Below are 12768 nucleotides of genomic sequence, written 5' to 3' on the forward strand. Positions count from 1 at the left end.
TTTGCCTAAACACACGCACGTAATTTGTCGGCGCAGAGTGCATATGCAAGAATCTACATCTAATTTCCCTTTCTTAAGTTTTGAAGAAGGTTCCAATGAACATAATACAACACAAACAATTGGTTTAACCAAAACAAAGTTCTTAAACCATCTGCTGAACTAATAAAAATACTATATCCCATATACTATATACTCCAAGTGTGATGGAACACCATATTCTCATATTGGCAGTGACATAACTAGCATTCTAGCAACTAGCTATTGCTTTATAAACTATAATTGAATTTTTTAATTAAAATTATTATTATTCTATATGGTGGCGACATATGGTCAAAAATTAGACTAATCACTATATTGTTAGTATTTGACCAATTGTCCATTTATTTGATTCTTCACCAATATGAAAAAACTACACGTTTGTGGCTATGTGGCATATGCTTATGTACCTTACTAACCAATGTCCACATCTTTTTATATGAGACTACTGGAGAATATTGTGTGGTCCTTGATAAAAAAAAAAATATACATGGCTTTCATCATGCATGTTTCTTTACAGCAAGAAAATGAAAGGGGAATGAAATTAAAATTGGGCAATTCTTACACACACATAGATATTAACAAAGACTGAAGAGTCCACCAATGGATTGAATTGGATGGCATTTGCTCCGCATGAAATCTACTTAACTCCACACCCTTGATCCCTCATCTTCAAATAGCCATTATGAAGATGCCACGTGGCATGTCAAATATCCAATCTGCATTAGCAGCCTTAAATACTAAATAGTGGTCTCTTAACCTTTTTTTTTCTTTTAAGTTGCAATCCCATTAAAATAAATTCTATTTCTAAAAATATGATTAATTCGACTTAAAATTTATAGTTATTTTTTCTATTGTGAAATTTTTTACTCCTTGCAATTATGATAAAAACCTTTTAGAAAGACAAGTTTATCTATCACTACTTGATCAATAATAATAATAATAGTTTCTATAAGTATAAATTTAATTATTCTCATTTTCTTTCTCCTAATAATAAAGTAAAATATCCTTGCTACTTGTCATTTTCATATTTTCTTGAAAAAATAAAAAATAGTAGTGAGATATGAGAGGACAACTATGCCCTTCTGATGCTGATCAATTCCAATTATCAAATAAACCCATACTTCTGTAGCCTTAGAAGAAGCTACAAGTTTGTCCAAAACAAGGGGTAGTAACAAGAACCCATACACAAAAACAAGATGAAGACACATTACTTTTATTTTTCACTATATTTCTTTTATTTCCTGCCATACATATTCACATAGCCTTTTGTTTTTTCGGATTCAATTCCACCTCTTATTTTTATGTGTTCCATACTTCTTCTTGGAACGTCCCCTATCATAATCCTCAAGAACAAAAAACCCCACATATATAAAAACTCACTTCTTCTCTTCAAATTTCTCTTTAACACCTTTCTTTGTATAGAGAGAGAGAGAGTGGGGAAAGGGAAAGAGTAACAATGGCAACTTGCACTCTCTACTCCACACAATGTTTCAACACAATCTCATCAACCCCATCATCAAAAACACATTTAGGATTCCACCAAAGACAAGTAGTGTTCTACACAACAACCAATAACAAAAGAAGCAGCAACAAGAGAAGCGGAAACAACAATACCGGCCGCTATGTAATAACATGCGCGGCCGGGGACACGGTGGTGATTGGTCTTGCCGCAGACTCAGGCTGCGGCAAGAGTACCTTCATGAGAAGGCTAACAAGTGTGTTCGGGGGCGCGGCCGAGCCGCCCAAGGGCGGAAACCCGGACTCGAACACACTTATTAGTGACACAACCACCGTGATATGCTTGGATGATTACCATTCATTGGATAGAACCGGAAGAAAAGAGAAGGGTGTGACTGCACTTGATCCAAGAGCCAATGATTTTGACCTCATGTATGAACAAGTTAAGGCTCTTAAGGAAGGAATTGCAGTTGAGAAACCTATTTACAACCATGTCACTGGTCTCTTGGATCCACCAGAAGTCATCAAACCTCCCAAAATCTTGGTCATTGAAGGTTTGCATCCAATGTAAGTACATATCCTTTCATCATTTCTAGTTATAATTTCTTATTTTTTCTTATAAATTAGTAATATTTTATTGAAAGTTAGTTCAATGTCTTAGTGCACATGTATATGTTACAGTTGTTTGATATTTTCCCAATAAAGCAAGGTGTTTGTGTGAAGAATATAAGATTAAATTGGGACACGGGTCGTTATGCTGAATGATACCTTATCTATCTCTAGATAGATTGTATGGCGCTCAGGAATTTTGATAGAAAACTTTCTAACCTTCCAAGATATGGTGGGTCCTTGGCATGCATGCCTACGTGGATTTTATGTATATAACTCTCTGGAGTAATTAATACAGTTAGGCATAAAATTTTGAAAGTTTGAATAGTATTTTCTGTTACTGAGATTATCTTTTTTATTAATTTAATATTAATATTAATTAATTATAATAGAAATATATAAAAAATATATAGGATTACTATAAAATATTTTTTTATTAGTTTTTTTATTTAAAAATTTTTAAATAAATAAAATTAAAAAATTAAATAACATTTTATAATTAATTTTATATATTTTATGTATTTTTATTATAATTAATTATCATTAATATTAAATTAATAAAAAAATAATCTAAATAATACTTTCAATTTTTTAACGTCATACATGCCTAAGGCTAATAAAATATCTGAGTAATATATCAGTTATTGTAAATAAAACTATATTAAATTTATGAAAATGATACAATAAATATTTCTTTTCTTTGCTTTCAATTTTTTTTAAAATATGATTCAATTCAAATAGATCAAATAAACAATAAAAGTTTTAGTATAACTCGAGAATCTCTCTTATATAGGTTTAATTATTTTGTTAATCTTTATCGTTTTATTGAATTTTTAATTAGATCTTTATATTTTTTTAATTGAATCTCGTAACTATTATTTTTTTTAATTAAATTTTTATCGTGACAAAATTTTGTAGTTTTAGCAGAATATTATGTTACCAAATTAAAAATACCCTCAATTTTTTTTTTCTAAATCCCTAGTCGTCTCTCTCTTTTATTTTTATAAAGACAAAATTAACCCTCTCATTCCACTTCTTCCACCTGTTTGTCTTTCTCCTCTACTCCCGCTTCTTCTTCTTACACCATCACTCCTCTCACCTTTGCGGCACCCCTCCTTCCCCTTTCCCTTCCTTCCTCTCCAATTCTACTTCTGACGAACTCTCTTTTCACCTCTCGAGCTCAACCTTGATGATGAACACAAGGACCGGCCACCAATAGAACCTTCTTAATCAAAGTGAAGCCATCGGTCCCAACCACATCAATTTTCTCATCACCAACGCGCTTCCAATTAAAGTATTAAACCAAAAGAGCAATGATCAAACTTATTTCTCTAACAGTCAACCCTTTACTGGAGCACGCCTTTCTCCCCAACTCAAATGCAATCAACTTTTTCAATTTCCTTTTTCTCTCAAACCTTTCCGACTTGAAGCTCGTTGCTTCATCCCAATTTTCGGGGTCTGGTGACTGGCCCAACCATTGATGAGGACTATGGTATCTTTTGAGATTTTATAGTCTCCTATGGTGCACTCTTCGGCAGAGGAGTGAGGTAGCAGCAAGGATGTCTTTACTTTTATTGTAGTCATGAGTCCGTCGCTTCGATTTCTTCCTCCCAAAATGTCTGTCATTCCATCCTCATCAATCATTCCATCTCTCCGGCGTTAGAAACTTTTTCTCCGACTATTATCATCTACTCCTGTAGTCTCCTCTCCATCACCGCGTGATCGTCATCAAGCAATCATCTACGTAGTTATTAAAATAATCATCCACATTCCTAGTGAATTGAACATCCAGTACATTTATAAGGTGGAGAGAGTCGAACGCATAAAAACAGAAAAGAAGATCCGATGAAAGAGCAATCACACAACGACAACTTCGACTAGAGGAAAATGCGAATCTGTTTCATGGACTTCAAACCCGAATACGCAGCGGCCAAAGATGGAAAAAGAGAAAGAGTCAAATTGGTAAGAGAAAGGCAGCATCAATCTCAAACCCAATGAGATAGAGAGGATAATGGCGGATACTTAGTTGATGCATGTAAGGGTGTTAAAGAGAGGGATATATATACCATGACTCCATGAGAGAGAGAGAGAGAGAGTGATGATGACAATATCGGTGCATGCCTTGAAGGGAAAACGTGCTGCAAACTAACGGAATTGAATTATTTTCTGACCGTATACTCTCAACAATAACTAAAAAAATAGAGTTTAGAATAAACGAGGACGCACGGGCTGCTGCGACGCGACGTGTAAGTGGTATGTTAAGAGGCTGGGTGGCGTCGGAGGTAGGATGGGCAGCATTGGTTGGGCGGTGTCGGATTGGAAAGCGGAAAAGTGCAACGACGTAGGATGACTCTGATCGGAGATTGAAAATATGAGAGGTTAGCGTGATATTGAAATAAGTGTGCTAACTGTAATTTGATTTAAATACAAATTTTTATTTTTTAAATTTTAAAATATGAAATTAAAAATAATTAATTGATATATGATTTAAATTTTAATTTTTTTTATTCTATTGTTCACGTTGTTTAGTATTTTTATTATTTTTTTATATTTTTTTAAATGATTATATTATGACAAAGTAATTATATTAAAAATTAATTATGACTAAAATTTTAATTTTAAATTTGTATTGATTATGATAAAAATTCTGTAATAAAAAAAAGAATTTATTGATAGAGAGATAGTCGTGATGAAAAAAGAGGATGAAAAAATGACGAAAGACTGTAAGAATAAAAGAAAAAAAAATAAAAATAAATTAATAAATTTATACTTCATAAATATGTTTTAGTGTTTATTTTTAATATAGACTTAATTAAAAAATTTAATATAATATAAAAATTTAATTAAAAATTTAATAAAATTATAATAACCCATTTAATAATTGGATATGTTGTTATATATATGTAGGTTTGATGCTCGGGTCAGAGATCTCTTGGACTTCAGCATCTACTTAGACATTAGTAATGAGGTTAAATTCGCATGGAAAATTCAGGTAAGATTCCCTGGCCTTAACTTATTATATTATATATAATTCTACCTTATAATAAAATAAGTGCTATAGCTTATAATTAATGATTAATTATGTGACATATATTTCAGAGAGACATGGCAGAGCGTGGACACAGTCTTGAAAGCATCAAGGCTAGCATTGAAGCAAGGAAGCCTGATTTTGATGCTTATATTGGTATTACATTGAAAATTTCATATTCTCAGAGATACAAAATTGTGTCTAAATATATAAATTTTATTTTATGATAAATATAAAATTAATAATTAAAAATTATTAAATAATTTTTAATTATTAATTTTATATAAAAATAATTTCATAAAATTTTTTACCTATTTTATTTTCTAGACAAAAAAAGATACCGCTTTATTTGGGTAGACAATTATTTAACAAAGGACAGAATATTAGTCATTGATCATTATGTTTTATGCATACAGATCCTCAAAAGCAATATGCAGATGCAGTGATAGAAGTGTTGCCAACTCAGCTGATCCCAGATGACAATGAAGGGAAGATTCTAAGAGTGAGGCTGATACAGAAAGAAGGGATTAAACACTTTAGCCCTGTTTATTTGTTTGATGATGGTTCCACCATTTCTTGGATTCCATGTGGAAGGAAGCTTACATGCTCTTACCCTGGCATCAAATTCTTCTATGGACCTGATACTTACTTTGGAAATGAGGTATACACATATATACTTATTATTCACTAATCTTTCAAAACTTCAATATATCTTTAGTAAAAACTTTATATGAAAATATTGTTTTCGTGTGAAGTTAATGGTTAAGAGTTGAAAATTCATATACAGTTGACTTTACGTGAAGTTAATACCTAAGAGCCGTTAGATGATTTGACTAAATTTTTATCTAACGACTCTCAAATATCAACTTCACATGAAGTCGAGTTTACCTAAATTTTCACCTGCTTAAGAATTATTAGATTAAATTATCATCACTAATGATTTTTAACCATCAATTTCCCCTAATGCCCTGAGTTGTGACCAAAACTTTATAATGGTCTTTCATAATGAATTTTGTTCATCATCTAACAGTCAATCATTAAGTAATTAGTTAATTAATTAAACTTTTGATGAACAGGTGTCAGTTGTAGAAATGGATGGTCAATTTGACAGATTAGATGAACTAATATATGTAGAGAGCCATCTAAGCAACCTGTCAACAAAGTTCTATGGAGAAGTGACTCAACAGATGTTGAAGCATGCTGACTTCCCTGGAAGCAACAATGGTACTGGTCTCTTCCAAACCATTGTTGGTCTCAAGATTAGAGACTTATATGAACAGATCATAACCTCCAAGGCTGAGACTCCTGTTGGAGCAGCTAAGGCTTAGATCCATTTCATATATATACAGCCATTGAATTTGATGATATCATGAGATGAAATCAATCATTTTCTTCTTCTTCTTTTAATCAATGTTGGCTTCTTGTTTTGGTGAGAGCTTCTTCATAATGTAAAACACTCTTCTGTATGTATCTATCTCTATATATATATGTATGTACAATTATCTTATCTCTTGTAACTCATAATATCCAGAAAATAAAAAAAGTTAAAAACAAAAGGAGCTGAGATTTTTCAGTTATATATGTTGATATGATACTTGATATCCAGTGTACATTATTCATATATATCATACATTATTGGTTTCATTTTTCACATAAACTATGCTTTGACTCAATAAGTAAGTACAAATAACATATGAAAAAATGTCAAATTAAGTTCTTTAGAATCATGGATCTTTAAATTACTAAAATCCACATGTGATTTGAGTAAAATAAGTCTCAAGAACTTAACAAAAGTAAAGAAAAGGTACTAAACTAGGGATGAGCACGGGTTGGAGTAGTTTGGATTTAGGGGGAAATTAGAACTGAACCAATTGAATTATAATTGATTTGGTTTGGTTGGAATTTACGATTTTTTGTATATGTATTTGAATAAAACCAAATCGATTAAGAACAGATTGGTTCGAGTAATTAAGTATCTAATGAAACAAAAATTCATAAAAAAAAATAAAAAAATAATTTTTATTTTAAAAATTTTCCGGTACAATAAACATATAAAATCAATAAAAATAATCTAAACCTATTAAACATCAAATATATTAAAATCTAAATACATTAAATACGGTGGGAATAGTTGTTAGTGTTAGGATAGTGAAAAACTCAAAATTATTAAAAGACATATATATTTTTTAAATTTTTATTTTTTCTTAATTAATATATGATCGGATCCAAAAGTTGATTCGGATTTCACACCTAGAACCGTTACCGAACCAATTACTAGAAAGAAACATTGATTTAGTTAGAATCAAAACCAATTACTCATTAATTCCAAAATCAATTTAATTAATTCAGTTCATGTTTAGTGAGATAATCGGGTATCCACTACCGCGCTCCCTCTAGACTAGACATGGGGAGCAATATCACCCTGCAAGAGAGTCTCAATTCCAGGAGGAGGAGAAGACCACACCTGAAGATCATTCGCACTCTTGGAAGCAAGCTTGGCCAAGTAACCGGCAGCCATATTCGCCGACCGGAAAACATGGCGAAGCTGAACGTTCCACGGCCGTCGAAGCAGCCTCCGAATCTCCTTTACAAGAAGATCCACTTCACCAGACCTCATCACCACACCATCATCAGACTCAGAACACTGAAAGAGACAATGCGCTCGAACACAACCCGTTTCGCAGCATAGACTTCGATGCCCCTGGTCCCAAAGCAAGAACAAGGCCCATTCTCAAGGCACCAAGCTCCACTTCAAGAACATTGGTGGAATCACTGCGAATTGAAAACCCTAGCAGCCATTGACCTGTTTCAGATCTAAGCAATCCTCCACAGCCACTCATGGCATTGGTTTCGACGACGCTACCATCTACGTTGAGTTTCACCCAGCCTGGACTAGGTGGCCACCAATTTAACTCGGATTTCGCTCCTCTTCTGCTAACCTTTGAAGAAGATAGTAAGAACTTTGTTATCTCCTCAAAACTTGTTTTCTCTTTGTTACTCTCCTCTGTATCTGTTTCTGTCTCGTCATCGGAAGTTTCCGATGTGCTTTCGCTCATATCATCATAATCATCATTCTCTTCCTCTTCCTCCTCGTCCTTCTCGTCCTTCTCGTCATCATCACCAGTAGTCCTGACAGAATCTGTCAGAACTACTAGTGATGATGACGACGGCACAGGTGAGGCAAATAAATCAGTGAAGCCTCTGTAGTAAGGACTGCAGGTGTAATATGAATTGGAAGGTGAGGTTGGTGCGGTGGTGACACCCTTGGTGGCGAGTTTAGTGGTCGGAGTACGAGCACAAGTACGGAAACGAGAACGAAGACGAAGACGACGAAGAGGAGTTGCAGTAGAAGATGCTTCAAGGGGATCATCTTCAACATGAAGACGTTCATGGATGTCACGTGAATCGAGGTTCACCGATAAGGAACCTGTAGAACCACCGCCGTTATTATTATTGGTGGTGGTTTTACTGCAAATTCTTTTGAAGCAAAGCATGTGATTCATGTTTTGAAGAAGAATTTGGCAGATAGAGGATGATATAGAGGATTATTGCTTTCTAGTGTCTCCCTAAATAGTAGCTATCGATTCCCCAAGAACAAGGAAAAGCGTTCATATCCATGCTATGCAATTGGAAACGGAACTTCCACACACAACGTTACAAGCTAGGTAGAAACTTATTCTAATGAATTAATTGTGTTTTATATCAGTATGATCCCTTTAAGTGGAAATTTAGGTGCAGTCAACTTCACGTGAAGTTAATAACTATAAACTGTTAAATGATTTGACTGATTCGACTGCACTTGAGATTTGATCGTCGATTTATTATTATTTTTAGTTTAGATTTTAAAAATATTAATAAAATAAAATCTTAAATATTAAATAAATAATATACGACAAGAATATTTATTTGTTGTGAATATACAAGAGATTTTCTCTTTGAGCATTACAATGAATCAACATGTCATTCCAATTATCACAGTTTCCTGTAGAGAATGTCAAAAAAAATTACATTCGTTCATTCCAATGTTAGGTATCTTAGACTTCAACCCAAAATTTTGAAATATGTTTGATTGGAGTTATAAATTAAATAAGTTTCATGCTATATAATAAAATGTGTCATTAATATAGATATAAATGTCTTTTTCCTGTAAACACTTTAGCTGTTTCCTTGATTCCTATACTTAGTACGTACATAGCTTGTGTTTTATAGTTGGGTGAATTTAGAATCCACAAGACTTCTCTAGTGAAACTGTGAAAGTATTATTCAAGTCGATTCAATGATCTTAATCTATACTATATACAATGAAAATATATGAGAAACTTTGATATAGAACTTTTTCTTTTTAAATATTTTTATTATATATAATCTATAAAAAGATTATTTTGTTAATTATAAAAGTTAAATACATGACTTATTAGTTTTAATTTAATATATTTATTGATTAATATCAAATTTATTATTGTTATTATTATTTAATTTATAAAAAATAATTAACAAACATATTAGTATTTTTTTTATCTCTAATCGTTAACTCACTAGTTTGTTCTAATTGATTATTCTTTAGCTTATCGAGATGAGGAATATCATGGAAGACAAAAAAATATTTTTTAATATGATTAAGTCCTGCAACAAAGAAATCCGATCCCAAAGTTCCAGCCGCCCCTAAACTAAAGTTCTTAATTAACACGAGCATGTAATTGTTATAAAAGCAACAATAAATGAACTAAAATTTTTGTTTTTTATTTATTATCTATAATAACAAACGTTTTGGGTGTACTACTAGCATTGCGGGTTCAAATTCAATTGACATATGTGACTACCTTCACCTTCTATTGCTTTGCAAGATGGAACTTCAAACTTTATTCTAAAGATTCCCAATGGCAACAAAGAAAAATAAAAACAATTTGGATCCAAGATGATCAACGTGTGGCTACGTGCAAATAAAAAGTTTGTAGAAAAATCTTTGATCAAATAAGATAAAGAAGCTCAAGTTGTATGGTGGTTTTGGAGGAATATGAACATGCATGATCAAATTATCAAAGATAACCAAATTGTTGATTATGAATGCAAGAAGTGTGTTCAAATATATATGGTTGATGACATGAATGAATGCAACTTATGTGTTTACATGCATATTGTACCAAGTTAAAATTTGTATGTTCACATGAATATGTTGTGCATATTCTTGTTAACTTGTTCACATTAGTTGCCTATATAAAAGCAAAAGTTTAGTACTTCAAAGGGTGCAACTTCACAATGTAAGGCTATAGAATGAAAAAGCATGATAATGAGTTAGAAAACTTCACCATTAAAAACTTATAGATTATTTTGGGGGATTGCTACTTTCTCTTTTGGTTTTGGTTAAAAAAAAAATTGTGTAGACCTTTTTATATTAACTTTATATTGGTAACAAATATTTTATTTTTGTTTACTTCTCCTTGAGAATTGAAAAATATGCATCTTGATTTAGTATTGCAAAGTATTTTATATATACCTAAAATTTAGGATAATGTTTTTTTTTTTGTCACTAGGATAATTTGAGTATTTTATCATCATTTTAATATTTTATTCGAGATTGTAATTTAGGTAGAGTTATTACTTATAGTGTATTAAAACAAATCACGTCAATTTTCTTGTGTCAATCTTATTATTCTACTCTAACATACTATTATGTTTATCTCTTAACAAAGTTTATAAAGTTTGAAGATGACTATATCTACGAATTGTGTAATTACCTACCATTGATAAAGAGACTCTTGACGGTTGTAGCCTTGAAGAGAAGAGCATTTACCATTTTACTTTGACAGAGAGGTGCAATACAACTTTATGTGGTTCTTATCATGGATGGTCAATGCTAAATCCATTTAGGAAGACAAATTTATAGTTTGGAATGTGGTGATAAATTCAGGTCCTATCAATTACCGTGATTTTATATCATATATGAAGTTTGTAGTTTGGCTTTTTACAAGTAAAATAACAAGTATTTGTACAAAATTTCAAGCACATCTGCATCAAGTGTTATATTTTAGAAGAGAATAACCGAATAATAATTATAGGAGTTTGATAAAAAAACAAATTCAAAGCCCGTTTTGATAATCACTTCAATCCTTTAACAACTTTATCACCATCTCTCTAATGTCTATCTTTAAAGATTGGAGTCTATGTATTGATAAGAATGAAAAAAAAATGAATAGTCTGTGTAAAGAGTATCAAGTGGTTGAAAAAAAAAAGAAAAAAAAGTGATTATCTGAATTTCTTTATTGATTGATTATATGAGTTTACAATATTTATAGTACAATCTTCTTTGGCAATAAATTCAATACCAGAAAAACAGAAAAGAGCAGATAATAAGATTCTAACTAATTTTTAACTCATCCGTTAGGCATTATCAGTATGTAATTTATCAGGTTCTTGTAAGATACATGAACTGAATTGCTTAACACATCAACAAACCTTAACTTTTTTTGGTGACTAAACCTTAACTAGAAACAAGATTTTTAATAACAAAAAAATTATATATATAATATAACAAAAATATTACTTGTACATTAAAAATGGTGACCATTTAAACATTTAGGTTCTTGTCTTTTTTGGCTTTTGTTTGTGTTTACCAATTATGGTTGGAATAAATACAAAATATTAAATATAATAAATATATAAAATTATAAACACTAAAAATATGTGGTTGAACAGTATGATTCTTATTTTAAATCTAATACTCTGTTTAGATACCTTATACATGATTGAGCTTGATGCATTTTTCAGACAGTGGCTACTTAATATTAGGTTGAAGTAATTATATTAGTTGTCATTATTTGAAAAAAGTATTTATTTGAAAAAAATAATAAGATTCCTTCATTAACAAAATATGTGGTTTTGTCATTTATTAATTATAAATGTTAATTAATGCATATAAATACATTTTGAAATGAGTTAGAGAGAAGAATAATTTAAAATTCATTCTCTTATGGGAAAATGAATTTTCTCATTTTTAATAACTAAAAATTCTTGTTAAAATCCATTGAATGTTAAATTTTATTCTAAAAAATTATCCAAACACATTATTTTGTCATTAAAAACTTTATTTAATTATTCTACTAATCTTTATAATTTTACTAAATTTACTATTAGATTCCTATACTATTTTTGTTTTTAGTTAAGTTTTTATATTATTTTTAATTTTATAATTAAATTATTTTTATGTTAAAAATATTAAAATTAATAGAATATTTCTACTAAAAATATATGGTCAAAGATCTAATTAGATTCTTACTTATAAATACTTTCAATTTATAAAGAAATATTCTGTTAAAGCTAATATTTTTTATACTCGAAAAGATCTAATCACAAAATTAAAAATAATGTAAAAATTTAATTAAAAAAATTATAAGAACCCATAAAATTATAAAGACTAACAAAATAATTAAATCTAAAAATTTAAATACTGTAAAAAATTATTATTTTTTCTCTTTAATTATCAACCTTCTACGTACCAAAAAGTGAATTTAGATAAAACTATTTAAATAATATAAAATTATTTTATTTTACATTTATTAATTATAAATATTATGTATATAAAATTATAATTATTATATTATATAAAATAATTTTAAATATTATTTCCTTGACATTAA

At 30.3% G+C, this 12768-nt stretch overlaps 1 protein-coding gene and 1 pseudogene across 1 annotated transcript; one reads left to right on the plus strand and one right to left on the minus strand.

The window, feature by feature from the left end:
* Positions 1-474: 474 nt before the first annotated feature.
* LOC112747475 (phosphoribulokinase, chloroplastic-like) lies at positions 475-6641 on the plus strand. Its single transcript, XM_025795511.3, has 5 exons — positions 475-2064; positions 5014-5098; positions 5206-5290; positions 5551-5795; positions 6211-6641. The coding sequence occupies exons 1-5, from the start codon at positions 1496-1498 to the stop codon at positions 6460-6462; spliced, it is 1236 nt and encodes a 411-aa protein (XP_025651296.1). The 5' UTR covers positions 475-1495; the 3' UTR covers positions 6463-6641.
* A 789-nt stretch (positions 6642-7430) lies between these two features.
* LOC112747476 (uncharacterized) lies at positions 7431-8945 on the minus strand (annotated as a pseudogene).
* Positions 8946-12768: the final 3823 nt, after the last annotated feature.

This window comes from Arachis hypogaea, chromosome 15 (assembly GCF_003086295.3).
Source record: "Arachis hypogaea cultivar Tifrunner chromosome 15, arahy.Tifrunner.gnm2.J5K5, whole genome shotgun sequence".
NCBI lineage: Eukaryota > Viridiplantae > Streptophyta > Magnoliopsida > Fabales > Fabaceae > Arachis > Arachis hypogaea.

Bases quoted from the DNA above. Each gene is read 5' to 3' on its own strand.
- LOC112747475 (XM_025795511.3), top strand. From the start codon at position 1,496: ATGGCAACTTGCACTCTCTACTCCACACAATGTTTCAACACAATCTCA. The intron at 5,099-5,205 runs GTAAGATTCCCT...CATATATTTCAG, and splicing joins AATTCGCATGGAAAATTCAG to AGAGACATGGCAGAGCGTGG. The intron at 5,291-5,550 runs GTATTACATTGA...TTATGCATACAG, and splicing joins TGATTTTGATGCTTATATTG to ATCCTCAAAAGCAATATGCA.